The sequence below is a fragment of the Balaenoptera musculus genome, chromosome 17 (genome assembly GCF_009873245.2).
Source record: "Balaenoptera musculus isolate JJ_BM4_2016_0621 chromosome 17, mBalMus1.pri.v3, whole genome shotgun sequence".
Lineage (NCBI taxonomy): Eukaryota > Metazoa > Chordata > Mammalia > Artiodactyla > Balaenopteridae > Balaenoptera > Balaenoptera musculus.
The window spans coordinates 78,313,649-78,339,584 of NC_045801.1; the positions used below are offsets into that span (position 1 = coordinate 78,313,649).

The following is a 25,936-nucleotide window of genomic DNA, read 5'->3' on the forward strand; positions in this document are numbered from 1 at the left end:
TAAATAAGGATAGCTAAGAAAAAAGTGTGGTAATTACTTTTCCTATGAAACAATAAAATATACTGTAGAAGTCATTGTTCTAAAGATAATGATCACAGATCAGTGGAACAAAGTATATAATAGCCCAGAAACACCGGAGGAAGGAATGACTTTTCAGTGAGTAGTGCAAAGTCGATTGATTGATTTTTATTGGGGGAAGTGTATAATATGCTGTTGAATATCATTGATTAGATTAAATCTGTTGTTAGTTTTCACGGGGCTTAAAGTCAGTGCCCCTGTTTTTATTTACCCGTGCTCTGACTGAACTGTGGTGTAGCAGGAGTTTACAGTCATAGGTTCTAGTTCTGATTTGCCTGCTGTGTCCTTGGATATGTTGCTTTAGCTTCCTGGGTCTCATTTTTTTTTTCTAGCACGAAAATGGAACAGAATTAGATGAGCATAAATTTCTTAAGAACTCTGAATCTTTTGCTATGGACATACCTACTACACTCAGAAAAGTAGGAGATTTTAAAATCTTATTTGAAAGTAGAGCAGTTCATGTCTAATGTAAAGCTTTTCCTCTTAAGTGAATGCTCATGGTTTTCATGAAAGTTAATATCCTTTAAAATATTTTCTCCCAAAGGGATTTTTAGCTAATCAGATGAGAGCTGAAAACTTGAAGGATGCGTCTGTGTTACCTGATTTGTGCCTGAGTCATGCAAATCAGTTGATGATTATGTTGCAAAATCATAGAAAACTGTTGGATATTAAACAGAAGTGCACCACTGCCAAACAAGAACTAGCAAATAACCTTCATGTCAGACTGAAGTAAGTGATTCTAGGGTATCTAATTCGGGATGTTGAGAGTTGATTTTTTTTTATTTCTCCCGAGTGATGGCATAATCTTATCACCATGTTGACATACTTCACTGGTTGATTAACATGGGCTTGGATGATTTTTACAGAGTTTGTGTGTCTTGATTTCTTTCTGTAGGTGGTGTTGCTTTGTGATGCTTCATGCTGATCAGGATGGAGAGAAGTTGCAGGCTTTGCTCCGCCTCGTTATAGAACTCTTAGAGAGAGTCAAGATCGTTGAAGCTCTGAGTACAGTTCCTCAGATGTACTGCTTAGCTGCTGTTGAGGTTGTCAGGAGAAAAATGTTCATAAAACACTACAGGGAGGTATGCAGGTTGGATTGTACTTTGATTGTGCCTGAGCCTCAGTGACTTGGTATGTGACACTAACAGAGGCTCTCCTTTTCTTAGTGGGCTGGTGCTTTAGTCAAAGACGGAAAGCGATTATATGAGGCTGAAAAGTCAAAAAGGGAATCCTTTGGGAAATTATTTAGTAAGTGTTCTTTATTAATAACTTATACTTTTTAAGAAAAAAATGCTGTTTTTATTTCAGAGATATGAATAGCATTATATAGCCTGAGTTGTAAAGTAACCATATTGTTAATTTCTTTACACAGGGAAGTCCTTTTTAAGAAATCGTCTGTTTAGGGGATTGGACTCCTGGCCCCCATCCTTTTGTGTATGTAATTTATTTTCTAATATGACTAAATCCTGTGTGTGTTCAGACCTTTATTTCAGAAGTAGAGATATTTATCAGAAACAGAAATTTTTTATCAAAATGTTTTTGGCTTTAAGATGAATTCATAGTTTTTGGTCAGGAGTCTTCACTGCATGGGACGATGAAGTCCTATTGCACTGTCGAGATGGGTGGGAACAGATTCTCCCCCTCACTTTATCTGTCTCCGCCCCTCCTGTCCCTGCCGCCCTTTCCCTCCCCTCCCCTCCCCTTCCCTTCCCTTCCCTTCATTCATGTTGCACAAATCAGAATAGGGTGACCCATCAGGTCACCTTCATTGAAACCATGAAAAATAAGGTTGCTGTATTTCTAAACCAGAGTGGTCTGGGGACCACTTATTTTATTACATGAAGAAAATGATTCCGTGATCAAAGAAGTTTTGGAAATGCTGTAGGTTTGTTGTTTTCTCCTCAGACACACTGCTTAACTGTTAAACATGTGTTTGTACTGCAGGATTCCTTAGGGCTTTAAATGTATGTGTTTTTGTGTATCTATGAATGAGCGTCATAATAGGCAGGATTTCCCACACTCCTTTATCTAGGAACCCTGCTTAATGAAGGGTGTCTTGACATCTCTAAATCTGCATAAGTGATGACTGAGACCATTGGAGTTATCCTACAAGGTGCATTTCTTGGCAATATTTATAAAGAAATGGTAGATAATTTTTTTATGAATCTGAAATTGACTAAGACTTTGTATTTTGGAAAATGTAATGAAAAGGTGAAGAAAAGGGCAAGGAGAAAGTTTTGCGTAAGAAAAAACGATCTTTACTGCATTAAAACAACACAGCACACTAGTAGGTGACAGGAATAGATACAGAGGGCTGGGGCTGTCCTCACGACTGTGCTGTCGGTCAGGTAGAAACTTGGGAATAGCCTGTGTAATAGCGAGACAGTTGGGTTCCTTTAATGCTGGCGGGAATACCAGAATTCCCGTGAAAAGATGCTGAGAACAGAGAAGTGGGGAGTGAGCACGGCAGTTGATCACCAACAGCTTGCACGTCCCTGTTATTTCAGACTCAGAAAAGTGGTCTCCCCATCCTCACTGAATAGTCCTGCATTTGCATTTTATTATTTTATTCTGTTTCTTAGGTGTGAGTAGATCATTTGAAGCATTTTTGTTTATTTGTTATTGAATTTCATTATACTAAGAAATCAGTTACAAAATTATACTGTATATTTTTTGGTAAATTATTATTTTTTTAATATAGACACAGAAGCCTCGAAAGTTTGACTGTGAACTTCCAGATATTTCATTAAAAGATTTACAGTTTCTGCAATCACTTTGTCCTTCCGAAGTTCAGCCATTCCTCAGGTACATACAGTTCATGTTTCTAGCTTCAGTTACTGCCTTGTGGTGATTCCGGTGTTCAGGAGCTGTGGGAAGAGCAGCAGCACCCCTAGGAGGTGCCGGAGTAGAGGAGGACGTCCTGATAACTGGCTCCTTCGTGGCTGCTTTGGGGAGTCTCTGGGGAGTATAAAAATGATCTGGAAAAAAAGATCAGAAAATGAAGAAGATAAAGTAGGAGGAAATTAATGCCTTACATGAAGTTAATTCTTTTCTGGTAGTGCTCTGACGTTGTTGCATACTGTGAGAGATTTCTGATTTATCACTTTATTTATTTATTTTATATATATCTATATCTATATATATATATTTTTAATTGGAGTGTAATTGCTTTACAATGGTGTGTTAGTTTCTGTTGTACAGTGGAGTGAGTCAGCCATTTGTATCCCCAGACCCCCTCCCTCTTGGACCTCCCACCCCTCTAGGTCACCACAGAGCACTGAGCTGAGCTCCCTGTGCTCTACAGCAGGTTCCCACCAGCTATCTGTTTTACACACGGTAGTGTATATGTGTCCATCCTGATCTCCCGATTCGTCCCACCCTCCCCTTCCCCCGCCTTTAGTGATATGTCTTAGTCTGCTTAAACTATTCCTGGTATTGATTGAAAGAGGATGGTGAGTTGCTTTTGACATAGATTATAGTATTTGGTTGCAGTTATACATTTTTCATTGAGAAATTAGAAATCTAATTTGATTGTGCTCTGTTTCAGGGTGCCCTTACTTTGTGACTTTGACCCTCTACACCAGCATGTACTTGCTCTACATAATTTGGTAAAAGCAGCACAAAGTTTGGATGAAATGTCACAGACCATTACAGACCTACTGAGTGAACAAAAGGCAAATCCCGTTCTTTGCAGTGGTTCGCCCCGTTAGCGTAAATGCCTGTGTCGCTGCAGCTCTGTAAGCCTGTCCCTCTCTTTTCCAGGCGTCCGCGAGTCAGACCTCCCCACAGGCGGCTTCCTCACCCCGGATAGAAAGCACGACAGGAATCACAGCTACTACCTCACCCAGAACACCCCCTCCACTCACCGTGCGGGGCCCCTTGTGTCCTGCAGTCTGTCCCTTAGAGGAGTTGTCTCCGGATAGCATTGATGCACATACGTTTGATTTTGAAACTATCCCCCACCCAAGCATAGGACAGAGTCTTCACCAGGCCTCGCTAGACTTGGATTCATTAGCAGAAAGTCCTGAGTCAGATTTCATGTCTGCAGTGAATGAGTTTGTCATAGAGGAAAACTTGTCATCTCCCAATCCTGTCAGTGACCCACAGAGTCCAGAGATGATGGTGGAATCCCTTTACTCCTCAGTCATCAATGCCATCGACAGCAGGCGAATGCAGGACACGAGTGCCCGAGGTCAGGAGCACTCGGGCCACCACGCGTCTCTCAGCGTCCAGTTGGAGAAGTGCCGTGTCACTGCCCATGACTCGCACCTCAGTGTACAAACCATAAAGGAGGACCTTTGCCACTTCCGAACGTTTGTGCAGAAGGAACAGTGTGACTTCTCAAATTCTTTAAAGTGTACAGCAGTAGAAATAAGAAACATTATTGAAAAAGTAAAATGCTCTTTGGAAATAACACTAAATGAAAGACACCAAAAAGAACTACAGTCTTTAAAAAGTGAATATGAGGGCAAACTTGCGGCGCTAGTAAAAGAGAGTGAAGAAAATGAAAACAAAATCACAAAGCTGAAAGGAGACTTGGTGTGCCTTGAGGAGGTTTTACAAAATAAAGATAACGAATTTGCTTTGGTTAAACGTGAGAAAGAAGCTGTCATCTGCCTGCAGAAGGAAAAGGATCAGAAGTTGTTAGAGATGGAAAGTATAATGCACACACAACACTGTGAGATTGAAGAACTGAAGCAGTCACGAGAGACCGTGCTGGAAGACTTAAAGAAGCTCCGCGTGGAGAACGATGAGAAGCTCCAGCTGTTGAGGGCGGAGCTCCAGTGCCTGGAGCAGGGCCATCTGAAGGACTTAGAGGACACTCTGCAGGTCAGGCACACTCAGGAGCTCAAGAAGGTCATGACCGGCCACGAGGTCTGTTTGGAGAAATTAGAAAAGGAAAATCAACAAAGAATCGAGCAGATGCAAGATTCTCATGCCACGGCCATCCAGGAAAAAGAACAGCAGCTCCAGGAATTAAAACTCAAGGTTTCTGATTTGTCGGACATGAGATGTAAGTTAGAGGTTGAACTTGCCCTGAAGGAAGCAGAAACGGACGAAATAAAAATTTTACTGGAAGAAAGCAGAGCCCAGCAGAAGGAGACCTTAAAATCTCTTGTCGAGCAAGAGACAGAACATTTGAGAACAGAGATAAGTAAACTAAACCAAAAGATTCAAGATGATAATGAAAATTATCAGGTGGGCTTGGCCGAACTAAGAACTTTAATGACAATTGAAAAAGATCAGTGCATTTCAGAGTTAATTAGTAGACATGAAGAAGAATCTGATATGCTTAGAGCCGAATTAAACAAAGTGACATCATTGCATCACCAAGCATTTGAAGTAGAAAAAGGCCTGAAAGAAGAATTGGCTGAACTGCAGAGTAAACTGGACTCAGAATTGAGTGCTCTTGAGAAACAAAAAGATGAGAAAATCACCCAGCAAGAAGAGAAATACGAAGCTATTTTCCAGAAACTTGAAAAAGACAAAGAGGAATGTGTCACGAGGCACGAACAGGACCGAGAACAGCTGATTCAGAGGCTTAAGTGTGAAAAAGAGGCAGCTATTGAGACTGCCCGTAAAGAAATGAACTTGGAAAGAGAAGCTGTTGAGAAGGAGTTGTTAGAAAAAATTAAACATCTTGAGAGTCAAATAGCAAAAAGGTAAGAATGAACTTTAGTCTACAATCATACAATTAAAGTCTCAGTGATGGAGATTTTAATTGTGAGTGTAATCCCAGTACCTTGATTTACTCATTTACCTGAGGTGAAGGTAACAGTGAGATACTTTATGAAGTAAAAACGTACTTTTTAAAGTAGCGTTTCTCACAGACATCTAAAAAAAATTAACAGGCTACGTGAATCCATTAGGATGGCTTTTAAAAATGGATTCGTATTTTGGATTTTGAGAGGAATTTTTGAAAATTTCCTATGTTTTCGGGATCTTCTTATTCCTTTTTTAAGTTATAAATTTCCTTTCGGTTTATTTGTAGTTCTTTCCCTAAATTCTTCATTTGAAAGTTACTTATTTTCATTCTTTTAAAATACTGTATGTATGTATGTATAAAAGAGCCGTAGTTAGTAACTTCTAGGTTGGTGCTGTATAGCTTTCTGGTGGTTATTTTCTTGATATTACAATTTCAGTTATTTCCTCTGTGATTCAAAAGATAATGTTAAATGCTGGGTTTATACAGTGGTGAGGGTTTTTGCGTTGTTGTTATTGTTGCTGCCGGACGTTACCGCCTTGGCTGAGAGAAAGTGGGCTTCCGCATTTCCACGCGTTAAAATTCATTGAAGGCGTTTGTGGCCTAATAAACAATTTCTAGAACATTATCAGTTGGTTCTATCGTTAATTTTTCCAAGGGAACATATGTATAGGTATATTTTCATTGGCTATTTTAACCTCCGGCCAGAGGTTCAAGGGACTTTTACACCGTCTCCTGTGATCGACTGTCCTCTGTGTGGTGTTCGTACCCTGGAGCACAGGGTATGAACCCTCGGCGTCTGTTTTGAAGGCAGAAAGCCTTTATGTGTTCTGGAGGGATGGCGGGCTCTTAGAGGAGCTAGGCCTTACACGAACCTTCTCAGAGCTTGGACGCCGAGGTCCGGGCAGTCACCGCAGCAGGCCAGGAGGGCCCCGGTGACACAGCAGGAGGACAGACGCCAGCGGGGCCCCTGGGACGGCGCGGCGGCTCCGGGCGTCCCCGCGGGGCCCAGCGATGGGCTTGGGGTGTGGCGCAGCCCGGGACTGTGTTCCTGGGCGACGGGGAGCGGGCCCGGCTGCCCTTCTCCTTCCAGACTCCGCGCTCGTCCTTCTCGGTGGCGGATTTGCGGTTGCAGAGGGGGTTCCGGGAATGATCCGGCGCAGGGGAGGCTCCGGCCCGGGGGTGAGCGCAGCACGGCGGGCCGCCCGGCACCGAGCAGGCGGTCCTCACGCGGCTCCCGCGTTCTCTCACCCGCGCTGACCCGCCGATGCCAGGCTCCCGCGATGCGGCCTCTGTGCCCCGTCTCCCCTCCCTGGAGCTGTTCCCGCCACCCCGGAGTGGCTGCGCGGCTCTTTGTTCACCTTTCCCCACCGACGGTCTCTCTCTGATACTCCGTTGGCCGGTCCTGCCCCGGGCGGGCGTCCTCGAGTTCACTGCTGATCTCGGGCGCCCCGCCTGCCAGGCTCTCGTCCAGCCCCTGGGCTCTGGAGCCGGGCCCGCGTGTTGTGCGGTGTCCTCTGGAAACCGGGCCCGCCAGCCTGCTTCCCTGCGGGCTCGCCGTGGCTGTGATGGAGGGAAGGGAAGCACCTCCCGCGCCCGCCTGGCGCTGCCGGGGCTCGTGTGGGCCCGCCTCGCGTCCACCACGTCGTCACCCAAGTGTCCCCCCGGCGTCCGGGCTCCGTGGGCGAGACAGTGTCCACTTCCTGACAGGCGGCTCAGGTCACAGGGTAACTGGGCAGAGCACGGTCAGGCTCTCGGCCTCTGCAGACCCGGGAGCGAGCCCTAAGCCATCTTACGGGAGGGAAACGCTCACCTGCTTCAGGATCCTGAGGGCCGCAGCCGCGATTCTCCTGCAGGGCTTGCCGAGGCTCCGTACACTGCCCGTTTCTGCTACAGCCACTTCAGGCACCCGCTGGGAGGCGGGCCCCGCCGCAGGGCAGCTGGCACGTGTTGCAGGGGCTCACACACAGCCGGAGGCGGGGCAGGTGTCCAGGGGAAGCCGAGCGTCCCGGGTGCTGCCCGCAGCCTTCGGGACCCTCAGCCGCACCTCGGGCGGACGTCTCGCGGGCCTGGACCGCTGGGCACTTAGAAATCTCGCTGTGCTGGCAGGCTTGTGGGCTTCCACGGCCCTTGTTGCTCATCCCACTGGCACTCACGTGTCTTACCCTGGTAGCTCAAGTAGTGGCTGATTCCTGTTTACCAGGCCTGAGGAGCATACTGCCATAAATGGGTTGGATTAGTGTGATTTCTTGAGGAATAGCAGGAAGATCAATATCCCTGCCAACTAGATTTTAACAGAGGACCGGAGAGTTGATCTAATCCTGGATAAGACTGAGTCGATTGCGGTCCCTGTTGGTGAAATCACACTGCTTCCTGTGGTCTCTACCCGGGATCCAGCCCACAGCCTGGCTTTGTAAACACAGCTGTATTGGCTCACAGAGAGGCCATTTCTCTAGCTGTGGCCTGTGGCTGCTTTCGGCAGAGTTGAGTAGCTGTGACAGAGATTGTCTGAGTAACATTTATACTATTCAGTATTTGTCTTTACAAAGAAAAGTTTGTTTATCCCTGGTCTGTACTAATAAGAATAAAGGGGGAAGAAATCACCGAATCAGTAGCTACATGTCAGGTAGTAGTGGTCTTGTTAATTTGCTCCGGTAAAGAGGTTATGTATGAAATAGCAGTTTTATTGGAGTTACTACCTGATTAAATTATGATAACCCATTGCTTGTTTTTATATGTTTTCGACAGGACGCATACTTAAGTTGAGCAAGATTGTGGTAGAAATCTCCTCTATGTTTTAGGGATTTTACCTGGCTCTTTCTGCCATAATGGTCCTCGTTCCATCAGTAGGGGGACCAGCAGTGATTCGCCAACAGTTGCTTTTACATCTGTTCCATTTCAGATCCTGGATGGAAGGACGTGTCTCTCGTGTATGGTTGTCAGTGGTGTCCTGGTGGACCACAGCGGCATTAGAGTCACGTGAGAGCCAGTGCTCAGTATTCCCTCAAAAGTTGATTAATTACCTTTCTTGAATACACACTCAGCCTGGAAAATGGCCGTGGGTCTCTTTGAAGGTTAGAAAGAAAACTCAGTATAAAATTTTGGCATTGTAGTTGGTGACTGACTTAGGTCTTGGAATGGGGTGAGAGATGGCGATTCGCTGGAAGTTAGATCTCTGAACGCCAGCTACTGGGTTTTTAAAAAATCAGTTTAATAAGCCTTTATCGGCCCATTCTGTTAGATCCCTAGTGACAGGCACTGCCGGAGGTTTTTCTGGGTCAGACTTTTGGCTGCTCTGGCTCTGCTGCCGGTGAGGGCACCACGTCCTGCGTCTGGTTAAGTGGTGCTGGTCGGCCTCTCCCCTCCAGAACCTGTCCTGCCCGTGAAGCTCGTTGAATCTTACTGGCTTGTCCCGCCACTCTCCCTGTCCTCCAGGTGCCCTGCAGAGCCTTTGGGGTGGGGTTTCTGAAAGCCTTGGTGAAGGAGCATTCTCTGGGCCCTACCGGGGGGTATACAATAAATCCCAAGATTTTAGTTTCTTTTTAAAGAGTCACATTTTGTCAGTGGTAACAAATTATGTCACTTATTCATTGAAGTAATGTTGATCATTTTTTGAGAAAACATCTGTCAAAAACGCAAGTCTCAATAACCAAAGTTTGTCATTTTTCAAATAGAAGTAGTGCACCATGAAAGAAGGCGCTCCTTTGGCGCACACAGAACAGCTGTGCAGGTGCTTTTCCATGAGACAGACGTGCCTTGTGATGCAGAAGGGCTTCGTAGGTGCTCCTCATTTTGTCACACAGAGGATTAAAAGACGTAGGCTCAGTGGTCAGGATCCAGTAATATTAATTTTACTGCATCAAGGATATTCCAAAATCAACCTGCCTTCACTTGGAGTGCCTTGAAGTGCAGGATACAGTCATTGAGAGTACAGTTGGTGCTACTGTCTCTCCAGTAAGGTGTCAACAGTTTTATCATCTGTGCGACGCCAGCAGGGAGTAAAAGACAGATAGCATCCTGGCGTCATCGTGTGAGTAGTTTTGACCTTAGTGATCCCTTGACGAGTGTTTTAGTTACCTCCGGGGTTCTGTGGACCACCCTTTGAGAGTCACTGGTGTAGAGAACCAGCTGGCAGTTTCTGTAAAGGCTTCCTTTTCAGTATTCTAGGCTTTGTGGGCTAAGTGGTCTCTGAGCTATTTAGCTTCGCTGTTGTATCAAGAGGAGTGAGAGAGATGAATGAACAGGTGCGGCTGTGCTCCGGTGAAACTCAACAGGTCACAGGCCGGATCTGGCCTGCAGGCCGTGGTTTACCCGTTAGGTCCAGGTTTCAGGCAATCACCATAGCAAACTGATAATAGCTAATATTGAATCTAGAATCTCTGGTCTTTACATCCACGCAAATTTTGGCCTGATTCTTCCTGTTCTAACTCTCATTGGATCCATCCCTGTACATATTTCCTATGATTCTGCCAAAATAAATGAAGAAAATCTTGCAGTTGTATTTTCTCCTTGGTTAGATTTTTAGCTCCTCTGGGATCTGGGGATTGAAAGCCGCGCTGGGTCGGGAAGTAGTGAAATGGTGGGCGAGGTTGTCGAGAAGAAAGGTCAGCTTAACTGAGAAGGGACCTCAGGAAGGTGGTCCTGATCTCTCCAGATAAGGGGGCAGGGGAGCTTGGTGGGCCCTGGGGGCTCCGCTGGATGTCTCCAGACTCTCGCTCCCGGAAGACACAGCTGTCCAGTTCTGCAGTGGGGGGCCCGGTCCGCCAGAGCGCCCATTGCCCTGGCGCCAAGGTGGTTACTGCCTTCAGGTTGGAGCAGATCAGAGAATCGGTTCCAGGTTCCTGTCTTGATGGTTTTTTCCCCTAGCGTCGTATTTGTGTCTGTCTGGTATGAGCTTAGAAAAATAGAACCTCTTTTAAGTATTCCAAGAATGAAGAGTTTAATACTAGGTTTAGAACTTGTATGAATTTGGGGAGGGCTGGCGGAGTGAAGGGTAAGCGTTGCTGCTGAGGGACTGGGGATTGGTAGGTTCACAGGGGACTGGGGATTGGTAGGTTCACAGGGGACTGGGGATTGGTAGGTTCACAGTCCCCTGAAGTACAAAGCTGGTGGCTCATCAGGAAACCGTTACAGATTCTTTGGAGATTCCTGCCAGTTGTCTACTGAGACGTCAACCTAGGGAGTTCGCCTGGAAACCCCTTGTGAACCTTACTGCCCTCCTGTCTGGTCACAGCCCCCTCTGGAGCGATAGACTCTTTAGCACTCCTTTATGCAGGTAACTTTTTGTTGCCAAACTTGACACCAGAGCTTCCTGGGAAGGGGATTCTGGATGGTGTCGTGCTCGGCTGCTGTCGCACAGAGGAAACCCTCGAAGGGGAGTCACCCCGCCAGCTCCTCTCCCAGCCGCCCCCACCCGGCCGGTTGTGCGTCTGCCAGCAGCAGCGTTGAGAGGCCACCTGCCTGGGAGGAACGTTGGCGAGATGTAAGTGGGAGTATTAATTATGTCTGTAACGTCAGAGAGGTCCCACAGATCAGCGAGAAAAGGGCCAACAGTCCATGAGAAAAATGGGCAGAGGATGTGAATCGACAGATCCCAGAAGACAGAGAGACAGCCAGGAGGCGAATAGCTGCTCCGTCTACTTGGGGTTAAGGGAATGCAAAATTAAAAGTGGGTACCTTTCCCCATGTAACCGGGAAAAGTGAAGTCAGTAGTATAGATCATTTTGAGAGTTGAGGGCAAGGGCTTTCTCACAGCCCGTGCACACGGAACGTGCGTGCAGGACACGCGTGTGTGGTTTGCGTGTGTCGGGAAGCCTGCCTGCCGTGCTGCTCGTAGCCGTGTGTCCAGGAGCAGTTGCTGTGGGTCTGCCTGGGGACGGGAACACTGGCGTAGGGTGTCGTTTCCAATCTCTTATTCTGTCATCTCAGAAGAGTTTTAAAAAACCCACGATAAACTACTCGGTTACTAGGCCCAAATCTAATGCAGTCGCTGATGGGGGAGAGGCCACTCTGGTGTGTGTTCAGCGCGGGTCTCCTAGTTACTAGGAGCACTGGGTGTGATAGCTTTGCTCGCACACACTGGCTCATGGACGTGGGGGAACCAGAGCTGCTCTGTTTCAGGTTCCATGTGATGGGATGACGTTCCCAGCTGGTGACAGATACACCTTGCTTCCTTGAGGTTTAAGTTCAAGGCCTTTTTAAGGTTTTAAATTAATATATGGAAAGATAGGGTTATGTAAGTTTCTCTTTTGGGGGAGGGCAGCCTTTATTGATAAATTTCTTAGATTTCCATGGTAGCACCGCTGGATCAGAAACACCTTTAACTAAATTGTGAGATACTGTAACCCTTTTTTATGTCCTCTCCCCACACAACACACACATGGCTCCTAATCCCCCAAAGGAAGCCAGCCAGTGATGCTGTTAAAAAAACTATGTAAAATATTCAGCTATTACTTACTGCTGAATTGCTAGGGTTAATTCCCCCTGAGGTCAGAGCCGTTTGGGGCCTTCGAGTCCTGCAAACTAAAGCTGAATGATGTGGCTGATGGTAATCTGGAGCATCTTCTAATGGGAGCCTCCAACAGTGTGACACAGTGTGTACTTTTGGTCAGACTAATAATACAGTCCCTCGATGTCATGGGGATTGGTTCCAGAACCTCCCCCGAATACCAAAACCCGCCGAAGCTCAAGTCAACTTGTATAGAGTGGTGTGGTGTTTGCATATAGCCTCCTGTACGCTTCAGATCATCTCTAGATTACCTGTAATACCTAACACAATGCAGATGCTGTGTAAATAGTTGCCAGCCCTCAGGCAAATTCAAATTTTGCTTTCTGGAACTTTCTGGGATACTTTCAACTTGTGGTTGGTTGAATCTGTGGATGTGGAATCCAGGGATAAGGAGGGCTGACCATAAAGCCACAAGAAGCCCTGGCCCAGCACAGCATGGTTCTTGATCATTCTTTGTGTTATAAGCTCTTTTTTTTTTTTTTTTTTTGGCTGCGTTGGGTCTTCGTTGCTGCGTGTGGGCTTTCTCTAGTTGCTGCGTGTGGGCTTTCTCTAGTTGCGGCGAGCGGGGGCTGCTCTTCCTTGTGGTGCGCGGGCTTCTCATTGTGGTGGCTTCTCTTGTTGCGGAGCACAGGCTCTAGGCGCACGGGCTTCAGTAGTTGTGGCACTCAGGCTCAGTAGTTGTGGCACGCAGGCTCAGTAGTTGTGGTGCACGGGCTTAGTTGCTCCGCGGCAGGTGGGATCTTCCCGGACCAGGGCTTGAACCCGTGTCCCCTGCACTGGCAGGCGGATTCTTGGCCACTGGGCCACCAGGGAAGCCCCATAAGCTCCCCTTTCTTTGTTTTTACTGCCGAAGTGTTCACCTTGTGGGTCGGCACGTACCCTGTGCTGATGTCACGGGTGCTTATCCTGGGTGTTGGGGATGACCGTGTGTTTACAGAGCCAGGAGTGTCTGAACGTCCTTGTGCCTGAGCTGTCCTCTCCTTCCTGCCTCATCCTCGCACAGCACTGACCCTGAAACAGAAACAGCACTCCCCTCGGTGCGCTGGGCAGCGCACAGGGGCAGGGCACCTAGGAAGGAAGGTGCTTTCCGCCCGTGCACGCCCACGCGATGTGGGCGCACGGTTGCACTCCTACAGGATTCTTATTACTTAGCGTCCTGTGTCCGCTGAAACCTCTCATGCAGACATGCCCCAGTGTTCTGACCAGGATCCTTACAACAGTCTTTTAAAAATCTAAATTCACTATATGTCATTCTTTCTAGACAAAATTCTTCAGTGACTTTACATTGTACTTAAAATACATTTGGTTACTTTAAAAAAAAATGTTATTGAAGTATAGTTGATTTACAATGTTGTGTTCTGTGTAATTTTGAAAAAATTAATGCTGTATTTAATTTATAAAGTCATACCATTGAATCTACCAAAGAAGATTCTTCAAGCCTCGTCGCTGAACTTCAAGAAAAGCTCCAGGAAGAAAAAGCTAAGTTTCTAGAACAACTTGAAGAGCAGGAGAAAAGAAAAAACGAAGAAATGCAGAATGTGCGAACATCTTTGATTGCTGAACAACAGGTATGTAGGTCTCCCACCTTGCTGCATTCATTCTAGGTCTAGAGGAGATGAACATACGTGAACAAGTACAATTTCTTTGTGTAGCTGAGGTTTCTTATATCTTAAATGTGATTTTCCCACATTGATCCTGATGGTATTTATTATCAAATATCTTCTTCGTGATAGAAGCATTTTCTTTTTAATGGTCATTATGTCACATAGGTGCTTCAGAATGAAGCAGTGCTAGATTAGGAGTTAGGAAATGTGAATTCTGTTCCTGGTTCCTTAGCTACCTGTGTGATCTCGTAAACATCGTTTAACGTCTTCACGTCAGTTTGGTTTTTTTGCAAGTGAAAGTGTTTGTATCACTGCATAGATGATATTTGAATTTTTTTTCTAAGCTGTAAAATTTTATTCTAAATTACATGCTGACAATTCTTATCCCTGTGGTAGGCTGGCGGTAGGTTAGGGTGGAGCACTGTTGAGCTTTGGTGATTCCCGTATTACTGTGGGTCAGTGGTGAGAGCTGGTGCTTGTGAGGTCGGCAGCGGCCAGTCCGCTGAGGGTCACGAGGCCCTGTGAGGGAGCATTACATCAGCCAAGGTGCTGGGCGGCCGTGGGAGAGGAAATAGAGGGGCGACGCGGCTGGATTTCTACGTAATCAGGATCGCTGGCTGGGGCGCGGGGCAGAGTGAGGGCTGCCAGAGCAGGCCGGTGTGAGAGCAGGTGTAAGTCAGGCCAGGGGCAACACGACATCCTTTTTTATCCCGAGGAATACGTTTCTGAGACTGGTAGGCATGTTACAGTTGATGTGCACATTTAATGTGGTGTGGTGCAGTTTTCCTTTTCTTACTGTCTTTTTAGAGTTTAAAAAAAATGTCAACCAGAGAACAGAAAGAAAATGTAGAAGTATAGTTCCAAACACTTAGGAACTTTAAATGTTAAGGCCTGGGGAAAGACAGAGGAGCCTGGAAAAGGGGGAATGAGAAAGAGGAACCAGAAACAAAGCAGTGTGTGCTTCATGGAGACCAAGGGAATGGGCTGTCCAGGGCCGGGGGGTGGCCACCAGGTTTAAGTAAGAACTGTCAGTGAAGAGGCCATTCAGGTCTCTGTTTTTAGAAGTCTGAAGTTGCGCATGCTTTCATGTTTCCTCCTCCGTGAGCTAGGTCTTTCTCTCCCGCTCTCTTGCTGCCTGTCTGTGCTCCTGTGAGCCTGTGCAACTGCAGACGTCCAGCGTTGAGGGGGTGGAATAAGACGGAAACCAGCGCGTAAAGCAGCCAGCCATCTGACCCAAATGTAGTTCTTCTTTCAGTCGTTGTCAGACGAGAGGGGAGGTGACTCCTGAGGCACCTGCCAGTTTTAAGTGGTGTTTGGATGTTAAGTGGTAGCTGCCTGAGTTGGTTTGTAACTAGCTTTATAAGGGCTGCTTGGGCCTAGTTGGCTCTTACCTTAACTAGTCTTGTTTCTAATATGTGTATTATAAATTGTGTTAACTTTTCTGAAAATCCATTTGATGTTGCAGAAACAGCCAGAGGTTATGAAAACCAAGTAACTAATGTACTATTATAAATATTTGTTAATTTTCTACCATAAATGTTACAGAACAATGGCTTAATACAAAGGCATGTCATAAATATTCTTTTTCAGGGGATCTTCCTGTCTGCTTTCTGGCTAGAAATGAGTTTAACTCAATATTTAACGAATTCACTAATTTTGGCCCAAGAATGCCACCTTCTTGTTAAATGTCTCTGTTTCTAGCATCATTGGCCTTAATGATTGATTGGAGGATCTTTGACTCTTAATTTTGGAAATTGGCTCGCGGGATCTCTGCAGGCAGTTGGTATGTATGAGATCCGCAGTGAGAAGGCTTTCCTAGACGTCGAGGAGTCGCAGGTCCAGCCGTTATAAACCAGCAGATATCCAGATGGGAGGAGGAGGTGGGATACAGTCATGTCCAAAATGTGACTGTGGAGTCGAGATTTAGCTAAGGACAGAAGGAAGATTCCAGAGGCAGGGAGATCACTAAAAGAAACAGTTAAGTATATAACAGCACTGGTTAAAGTGTTGCCGATTTTATTTCTTTCCCCCAAATTTAAGAAATATTTACTAATGCTTTTCCTCTGACAATAAGTATGTGAAAATAGCATTCATTGTCAAGATATTAAATTGGAACACATCTTAATACAGAACTAGGAAAATACAATCGAATGTGGTTACCACAGCGTGGCATTTTTATTTCAAAATAAGCATCGCTTGTGAACTACGCTTTTTCTTCTCCCCATAGAGAGGCACCAGATGCAAAAACAGACGTATTTCCTTTAGCTCTAGCTGCCCTGTGCATGCAGATAATTTAAGTAGTTATCGTTCTGTTGTTCCAGACCAATTTTAATACTGTTTTAACAAGAGAGAAAATGAGAAAAGAGAACATAATCAGTGATCTCAGTGACAAGCTGAAAAGCACGATGCAGCAGCAAGAGCGGGACAAAGGTCAGTGACGCTTCCTAATGCAACATTGTTAGTTCCGTGTCACACGCAACGATTGTAACGCTCACGTCCGCCCGGGGCTGCAGATTTGATCGAGTCCCTGTCCGAGGACCGCGCGCGCTTGCTGGAGGAGAAGAAGAGGCTGGAGGAGGAGGTCAGCCGGCTGCGGGGCGGCGGGCCTGTCCCCTCCCCGGGGGTGGCCGCCTCCCCCGAGCTGTATGGGGCCTGTGCGCCCGAGCCCCCGGCGGAGGCCCCGGATGCCCTCGGCGAAGGCAGGCTGGACTCAGCGCTGGAGACCAGCATGATGTCTGTCCGGTGAGTGCCCCGTCCTGCTCGCCGGGGTCCGCGGCCCGTGGACCTGAGAGCTGCGCGTGTGAATTCTCCGTGCCACGGCCCGTGTTAGCGCCACTGATGGTGTGCAGGAATCCTCTTTGGCACGCTTTCATACCGTGCCCAGGTGCCACCGCAGCGTGCAGGTGGCCGGCGGGGACCCTGCAGGGGCGTCCAGGCCTTGAGGCCATGGCGTCAGGGGCGCAGGGCTTCCTTAGGGTCGCTGGTGCGTTCAGCGTGCTGAGGCCGTGCTGGGGCGAGGGAGTTGTCACTTCTGCGTGGAAACTGAAGTAAAATCAGATAAAAGTCAAACTCCGGAAGCAGAGAGCAGGAAAGCGGCTGCCAGGGGCTGGGGTGGAGCGTGGGCCGTGTTCTCACCGAAGAGGCGGGTAAATGACGTGAGGAGATGGGTGTGTTAGGTAACTTGGTGGAGGGACCCCTCCCGCAGCGCGCACGTGTGTCAGACCATCGCACTGCGCACTCGGATATATTACGGTTTTACTTGTCAGTTATGGTTCAGCGTAAAAAAGTGAAAGAAAAGCCCGCACGCTCTTTCTTGTTTTCTTTTCTGGTTAGTTTCTGACTACCTCAGTGTGATGGGCAAGTTCACACATGACAGTGACTAGCGCTTTGTAGGCATGTAGGAATACTTTTGTAGTCTTTATATAGATTTGGTTTGTTCTTTATGAACTGAAGCTTTGAGTTTTACAGCTCAGTCAAGGACTTGTGGCATTTTGTTTGTTTTTAGTTTTAATGGTGAAGCCTCCCAAGAATGACCGTTTTATCTGTAACACGGATAAGAAGAATGGTCCCTGGGAGAAAGCTTGAAATTTCAAAGACATTATCCCTAGAAAAATGCATGCACAAAGTTTTGCTCATAATTTCAAAAGGTTTATCAGTCTAGGTTCAGGATCTGTGGTATAAATTTTATACCATCCTACACCATCAAAATGTGTCCTAATTTAAACAGGCTGCTTCTGAAAATTTAGTACAAACCCTTGAATCTGTGAAGTGCTCTGTATTAACAGTTACATTTCCAAAACCTTATTAGAGACTGTGAAGTCCAGAATTTTAAGACTTAAACTAAAATAAGCCATTCTCTCTTAGAGAAAACGTCCACATGCTCTCTGAAGAAAGGCAGAGGATAATGCTGTTGGAACGAGTAAGTGCATCGTTTTCTTGAAACACAGGGTTTAATAAATACGTTCACTCTGGGATGCAGTGAAGTAATAAACCTTACGCTGAAAGCAGACTTTGTGTTTATAGATTAGGTTTTTTTTTTCTTTTCTTTTCTTTTTTTTTAATTTATTTTTTTGTCTGCACCGCGTGGCTTGTAGGATCTTAGTTCCCTGACCAGGGCTCAAACCCGGGCCCTGGCAGTGAAAGTGTTGAGCCCTAACCACTGGACCGCCAGGGACTTCCCCAAATCAGACCTTTTTTAATGGTTATTTTTGTGGTTACTTTCGAGAAGTCCTGTCATCTCTGATCCAAGTGGCCAGGAACAGTTCAGGATTCAGCAATACAATAGAAGTGTGAATTTCACATATTAATTTCAAAAAACAAAATATTAACTGTTTTCCTAAATAGGGCACAAGTAGAATATGTGAATAATGAAGAAAAGTTAGGGTGTTTATAGTGATTAATTGAAGTGAAGAGAAAAAAATGGTAATAAGGGGTTTCTTCTCAGTTACAGACTTTACACATCTTTGTTCAGAGACCACTTTTCATTGCTTAGGCTTTGAAGATTTTTAACACTTTAGCTCCCTACAAGATAACTGATAAGGACTCAGAGTCAGAATTGTACAGATTTGTGCTCTTGCACGTGTGCTCTTGTTAGTGAAGGTTCATCAGCGTCTGCTGGCATGAGTATTCTAACTGCAGATTCCTCCTCTTGGGCCCGACCTCCTAACAGAGCCTCTGGGGATGGATCTCAGATAGTTACTGCATATTTACAAGGTCACAAGTGGTTCTAATGCATATTAAACTTTGAGAATCCTTGGCTTAAGGAAATAAACCTAAAACTGTTCTAATTCTCTTTTAAGCCAGTAAATAAGACAGTTGGAAAGGATTCCTAGAAAAGAAATGTCCCCACAAACCTTTCATAGTAGAACCAGGCTTGAGTACGCAGACTATATTTTCGAGCATAAACCAGAGGGTCTCTCTTTCCCACCCCTGCAGACACTACAGTTGAAAGAAGAAGAAAACAAGCGGTTGAATCAGAGACTGGTAAGGTCTTCTCGCCCAGTTGATCTTGACATTTAAACTGCTTGCATTGCATTGCATTATAAAGATCAGAAGGCTGTGTGGTGTGATTAGTTCTTTCCTGGCAGTTTTCGTTGAGCTGCGCTGGTCATTGAGGACAGTTGACTCTTAAGCCTGACCACATGCACTGCCTCAGTCTTACAACGTTAAAAGCAGCCAGCAAAATCCAGATTGTCTTTTCTGATTACTAAGAAGCTGTAATCTCTTAGGATTGCATGATTATATGTGTTTATAATGTCAGGTTAGGGCTCTTCGTCAAGTGAGCAGGTCGTCAGAGCTCCTCCTCACGGGGCTCTTGTTGACGCGTCCGCCCGTAGGTGTGTGGAATCAGCACGTTCTGTCCGTCACGGGTGTTTTTTCTTTCTTTTTTTAACTCAAGGCGTTTGAACCTGACACCTTGCCTGAGACCCTGCGTGGCCCTCTCGATTGCCTTGGCTTTCCTCTAGCCTGTGAATCTAACCAAGTGCTCGATGAGTCAGTTTTACAGTCAGTCTTACCTGCTTTAATAAAGCAACTGCTTCATTTTTCAAATTCTGATGATGACAGTTTATGAGCAAATAGGAACAGTTTAAGGCCTGTGTTCAGGACTTTTGAAAAAATTTAAGGTACTGATTAGAATTGAGTTTTTTAAAAAATAAAGTGTCTTGTAGGGAAACATCTGCTTTCTTTCCTTTGCCTTTCTTAACTTGAACAGCAAAAATTACATATTAATTCCATAGCTCTGCCAGACTGTCAGTCATGAATTTATCACCAAAACAATTTTTTGAAGGCTATTTGCTGTTTCCGTGAGTGAAGCAAACCCTCTTCAAGGAGGCTTGGAGGAGTTGCCTGCGGCCCCTGGGGCTGCTGCACAGAACAGATGTGCTCCACGTGTGCTCCGTGCAGCGTCCCGGGGGGGATGGATGCTGTGCTGGGCAAGGGGACGGGCGCTGTGCTGGGCGAGGGGACGGACGCTGTGCTGGGCGAGGGTTTAGGCACTTTGTTCACAGGTGCGCTCCTGGCGCCCGGAACAGTAGGTGGCGCACAGCACACAGTAGCTGCTGGGGAAAGGCTTACGAGGGAAAGGGTCCGGCCCTTCAGATCCGGAGTGCACCCGCTCCTCCGCGCCACTCACACTTTCCTACCGATCGGCAGCTCTGTTCAGCCGGTGCTTCCTCACGTCTAAGCCCTTGTTTGTAACAAATACGTGGAGAGCTTAAGCTTTTGTAAGAAAATCTAAACAGAGTTGAATACAGTCTGAAAAATGGATCGTTAAACTTGTTCTCACTGGCAGCATGTAGACTATTTGGATGATTTTGAAAACAGGTTGGAATACACTTTTAGGTCTTTCTAGTCATTATTTGTTGTTTTCTTTCTCTTTTGTTTTTAAACATTAATTGAGACCCTTCATAGTGTTCAAAGGGAAATGGAAGAAATTCTGAGCATCAGAATTAAACTTACGAACAAAGAGAAATCCATTTTATCTGTCCTTGATTTGTATGGTTGTAATTGGGCCCACTCTGCTTGGGAGGGATACCTTGGGACCCGTGTCCCATGTAACATGTGACAGCGTGAGGAATGTGCTGAAGCCTGACTGAGGAGCGGGGAGTCCCGGCCGAGCCGAGGCAGCCACAGGCCAGTTAGCCTGTTCCGTCCCGTCCCGTCGTGTCCCGTCCCGTCGTGTCCCGTCGTGTCCCGTCGTGTCCCGTCCCGTCGTGTCCCGTCCCGTCATGTCCCGTCCCGTCGTGTCCCGTCGTGTCCCGTCCCGGCGTGTCCCGTCGTGTCCCGTCGTGTCCCGTCCCGTCGTGTCCCGTCCCGTCGTGTCCCGTCCCGTCCCGTCGTGTCCCGTCCCGTCATGTCCCGTCCCGTCCCGTCGTGTCCCGTCCCGTCATGTCCCGTCCCGTCGTGTCCCGTCCCGTCGTGTCCCGTCGTGTCCCGTCGTGTCCCCCTGCGATGCTCGTTAGGAGAGGAGGGGGAGCAGCCCCTGCCTTGCGTAATGCTTGCTCGGAAGAGTGGGTTTTAAATTCTCGAAAAACATCAGTCTCCTTCCTAGTGATATTTTTTAGGATTAAATATGTATTTATAAATAAAATGATTCTGTATTCAGTTTTTAATCCAGCCAAACCTGATTAAGAAATAACATAAGTAAAAGTGTAGGTAAATTTGTCCACTGAAAGTAATTGTTGAAGGAAAGGAATTACATTAATGGAGCAGAGAAGTTTGGACCCTGAAAACTGGGACACAGACGTGAATGTGTGTAACGTTGGAAGAGATGTTTGCAGTGTGGACCTAGTAAGTGCATCGAGAGAGAACATGTTACTTGTGTAAGCTTTGTGAACTGTTCTCTTTCTAGATGTCTCAGAGCATGTCCTCCGTATCCTCAAGGCATTCGGAAAAGATAGCTATTAGAGAGTAAGTATTTGATTTGTATTTTGTGCTTTTTTCTGTGAAAATAATGTAACGAACTGAGTAGTATTGAATTGTCAATGAAAAAATGTATTTCAATGGCTATAATCTTTCAACTTCAGGTTCAGTCAGCTGAGTGTTTTGTACTCATTCGTAGTTAACATTTTTTTTTTATTGAAAAGCAAGGTTTTTTTAATTATTTTGGGAACGTTAGGATTGTATTCGAAGTCCTTCCTATCATAGCTTTAATTATCACTTACACATACATTCCTGAAGCCTTTTGGATTCTACTTCCTTTTCAGCTGGTGCCATCTCTTTTAAATCTCATTTATCACCTTAGTCTTTTTCATTTTAGATTGGAGAATCTTGATATTTGAAGTTGGAGTGTTTCTTCATTTTTATTTCTCAGACTTCATTTTATTGATATGCTACAAATCCATAATAACACTGTTAAAATTATCACTTGAATAATTTAATAGACAATATTCCAGGACCAAATTACCCCATAGTGATGTATTGGTTTTGGGCATGGGCTACTGGAAAGGAGGGTGTCTGATAAAGCATTGTTAGCAGCTCGTGAATACTGGTCATTTCTTCTCTACTTGTCAGGACTGACTTAAAAATAAATAAGACCCTCTGTTTTGTCTGTAATAGATCCATCGACCATATGTTCGGTTATCAGGCACTCCTGGTTACTGATCTTTAACTTCTCATTACAGTTTTATCTTTTCTCAGTGATTTGAAAGGGCTGGGTGTATCAGTCTTTATCTACCAGCTATATGTCAAGTCAAATCAATATAAGGTCTTTCAAAGATTAGAGAGAGATGAGTTTAAAAAAAAAAAAAAAACTGCCTCAGAGAGGCCCTGTCTTCCTTTTTTAAGGTATTATCCTCCAAAACAGTGCCTGTCACATCTTTTTAGGCAGGCAGTTAATTGTAGGATAAATAATTAGTGAATGATAGACTGTTATCTTTTTAAAGTTTCCCCAGTGACGTTAATGATTTATTAGGTATAGGACCCACTAAGTTATCTTAGATCTAGATTAACTTTGAACTGATATTCCAAACGACAGTTCTGAAGGACCCTGAAGAGACAGACACCAGCTGAGACACCCTAGGCGGTCACACCTACTCTTTCCTTCCTGCTCCCTCCTTCCTGGCTTCACCCTGAGTCAGTCATCGCTGTTGACTTGTTTAAGCCTAACTAAGTACATGCAGCTAGTTCAGTTGGGTTTTCTTTCAAATTGAGGAGACTACTTGGAGACTGGAGAAGTAGTGTAAGGTAGTTCTTTCTTTCCCACTGTGACTGTAAGTTTGCTCCCTCAATTTATGTTTATTATTGTAAAATGAAAGATTAGGATGAATACATTCTTTCTATAGCTAGATGAACTATAATGGGTATTCTTTTTCTCCCCCTCACCCAAGCATTTTTTTGGGTTGTGTTCTTTTAAACAGTAGATTGTATTGGAAATTTTATTTTTAAAAATTTTGGGTCTTTGGCGGTTGCTCGCGATAGCCTTTGAGCGTCTGTGTATGTCCAGCATTCCCGTGAGGGCCTGGGTAGAGTAAAACAAAATCATGTAAATATGAAATTTCCTATTGCATTGTGTTTTTTTGTTTGTTTTTGTTTTCAATTTATCTATTTATTTATTTATTTATTTATTTATTTATTTTTGGCTGCGTTGGGTCTTTTGTTTCTGTGCGAGGGCTTTCTCTAGTTGCGGCGAGCGGGGGCCACTCTTCATCGCGGTGCGCGGGCCTCTCACTATCGCGGCCTCTCTTGTTGCGGAGCACAGGCTCCAGACGCGCAGGCTCAGTAGTTGGGGCTCACGGGCATAGTTGCTCCGCGGCATATGGAATCTTCCCAGACCAGGGCTCGAACCCGTGTCCCCTGCATTGGCAGGCGGATTCTCAACCACTGCGCCACCAGGGAAGCCCCCTATTGCATTGTTAATTGAATGTTTCGTTGAACATTGCAGAATCAAGGTGACTCCTTAGATCAATGAAATCATTCCTTTGTTCAGTTTTCAGGTGGGAGATCTGGTCCTCATCATCCTGGACGAACGCCATGACAATTACGTGCTCTTCACCGTGAGTCCCACCTTGTACTTCCTGCACTCGGAGTCGCTGCCTGCCCTGGACCTCAAACCAGGTGAGGGGGGTAAGTGTCACATCTGTAACCAAAACAGTAAACCTAGAGTGGAGAGAATATATTAAAGATTTTTCTCCCACGTTGTCTAATTATATCAGAATTAAATAGGTAAGCAGGAACTCTGCCTAATCAGGTTTTTGTTTGTTTGTTTGTTTTTCTAAAATCTTCATTATCCAGATTATTTTCCTGGATTCTGCTGATGCAGTTGGATCAAATATCTCATACTCTAGCAATAGCAGAATTACACTGTTAAAATTCTCATATCTATTTAAGCTTCAATATAACATGCTCATTTGTTTATAAGGGCATTACTTGTTTTGGCAAAAATAAATTCTTTTAAATTATAAGATGTCTTTTCTCTCCTATTTATCATCCTGTTTCTACCTTTTTCTTTCATTGAACTTGTCAGTAAATTTTTTTAAAAAGGCAATAAGCTTTGTTAAAGTATACTAAATTACAATTAGTATATTACTATCATCCATTACGTTGATCTTTAAAGAACTCAAAAAGAACAGAATAGGTGCCCTGGGATACTTAGGTTAAATAGAATTATTCAAAAACAAGACTGTGTGTCCATTTGGCTTGATGTTCCTGTTTGGAATGCCGTGTGAACATGGTCGTATGCCCGTTCTCTGAAGTAGGCCGCACACGATCGCGCCACCGTGGCTGTTGGCGGTGGGTTATGTAGAATGTGACCGTGAAAAATGAGGAGAGAAGCTTGCGGTTTAATTTACTGGTTGTGTACCTTGAAAACAATGAACTTGATTTTTTTTCTTGAATTTTTTGGTAGGTTTTTTGTTTTTCATTTATTTAGACTTATTTGAAAATGATTTTTAAATTTACCAAAAAAGTTGCATAAATAAGTACAGTATAAAAAAGCCCTATATCCCTTCACGCAGAGTCACCTGCTGTTAACATTCTGCCCCATTTGCATTACCTCTGCCTGTGCACGTCTAAATGTACTGATCCACGGCTGTACACAAGCACGCGCACGTTTGTTTCCACACAAAGTGACATCCTGCCCCTTTAACTACTTCACTCTGCATTTCCTAAGAACAGGAAGAGTTCAGTGTTTACATCTAGTAACCTCTCACTGTCTACCACACGCATTTGCATTGTAAAGACTCTCACAAGTCCCACAGAAAAGAATTTATTTAACAGTCTTTACCACAGAACTCAAGCCCCCTCTTTTTTCCTCCTCCTCCATCCCTCCGTCCCTCCCTCCTTTCCTACGTACATACATGCGTACATACGTACATGCATACATACAGAACAGGATGCCAGCTGGGGTAATGCTGCCTACCGACTCCTTGCCCTGGGGGTGTGTGGGTGACCAGGGCGTTGTTATGCCCGTGACGGGGACTCATCACTCCTTGGACATGAGTGTTAGATGATTCTTTTCAGAAATTGTGAATTATCTGTGAAGGGCTCTATTAGTCCTTAGAGTAGACTTGCCATATCCTGTGGTCCAGGAGTTTTTTTATCTTTGTATCACATGGTAGTATCTGTATGTTCATTTCAGATGGTTTATTCAGGATATCTTTTTTTTATATCATGCCAAGTAAGGTTTATGGAATAAAAATCAGTTTTAGCTTCTCAGAGGCTTTACCCTTAACAGATAATTTATTGGTCGAATACTTTTGGAATCAACTCTTTTATGACAACTTCTCTTCTGATGAATTTTAAAAGAGAATGAGTATTTATCTCTTACACACTTTGCCGTGTGAGAACTAGCTTTTTCATCGTGTCTCCTTCCACATATTTTAATCTCCCCTCCACACAAGTACTGCCCTTTAGACTTTCTTTCATCCTTAATCCGTATTAGTTATTTATCGTGCACTGACTGTGTTTGCATTGTGGTGCCAAAAAGAAAGAGAGAAGACAATGCTTTGCTTTGAACCTAGAATATAAATTTTGTCTGTGTAACTGTCTGCTTTCAGTAGCAGAAAAGGTCATGTGTTAGCACTTTCAGTAGGTGGCACTGTGGAGCTAATTTAGAATTCCTAGATTTATTTGTTCATGATTTGTACTCAGATTGTGTTTTTGTTTCTTGAACTTTGTCAGTTCTGTGGTTTGACTTACCATCTGCACTTAATGAGTAAGTGAAGCCAAAATTAGTGGTTGAAAAGTAAAATTCAGTTTTGTTTTATAAATTGTTATGCACTTCTGTGATTTCACTCTCGAGAATGTCATTAAACTGTTTTGACTCTGGCAGTTATGTTTTCATGAATAATTATAGTTGTACTTTCTAAAAGAATTTAATGGTTTGATTCCATAGCCTCAGGTGCATCTCGAAGACCATGGGTCCTTGGAAAAGTGATGGAGAAGGAGTACTGTCAGGCCAAAAAGGTAAGCCCATCGTGGGACGCGGACCTAGGAGTTGTAAGAAGATTCTCAGGATGCTTTATGCAGAGCAGTGCTCTTCTTGGCCTCTGATTCACTTGAATTAGGCCTGAATTTAATGAGTGTGAGTTTGCACCAGCAATT

General features: G+C 45.0%; 1 protein-coding gene across 5 annotated transcripts in view; it reads left to right on the forward strand.

Moving 5' to 3' along the window:
- Nucleotides 1-25,936, forward strand: part of RB1CC1 (RB1 inducible coiled-coil 1) — a 69,930-nt gene that overhangs the window by 33,621 nt on the left and 10,373 nt on the right. For 3 of the 5 annotated variants that reach the window (XM_036830330.1, XM_036830333.1, XM_036830331.1), the window contains exons 8-22: nt 623-807; nt 974-1,160; nt 1,245-1,326; nt 1,451-1,512; nt 2,780-2,883; nt 3,626-3,752; nt 3,841-5,741; nt 13,693-13,858; nt 16,216-16,324; nt 16,408-16,636; nt 17,759-17,813; nt 18,830-18,877; nt 21,246-21,304; nt 23,322-23,458; nt 25,728-25,798. In XM_036830330.1, coding sequence (XP_036686225.1) covers nt 623-807; nt 974-1,160; nt 1,245-1,326; nt 1,451-1,512; nt 2,780-2,883; nt 3,626-3,752; nt 3,841-5,741; nt 13,693-13,858; nt 16,216-16,324; nt 16,408-16,636; nt 17,759-17,813; nt 18,830-18,877; nt 21,246-21,304; nt 23,322-23,458; nt 25,728-25,798 — 3,522 coding nt within the window. The remainder of the gene's footprint in view (nt 1-622; nt 808-973; nt 1,161-1,244; nt 1,327-1,450; nt 1,513-2,779; nt 2,884-3,625; nt 3,753-3,840; nt 5,742-13,692; nt 13,859-16,215; nt 16,325-16,407; nt 16,637-17,758; nt 17,814-18,829; nt 18,878-21,245; nt 21,305-23,321; nt 23,459-25,727; nt 25,799-25,936) is intronic. The other 2 variants (XM_036830334.1, XM_036830332.1) reach the window with 1 other exon arrangement.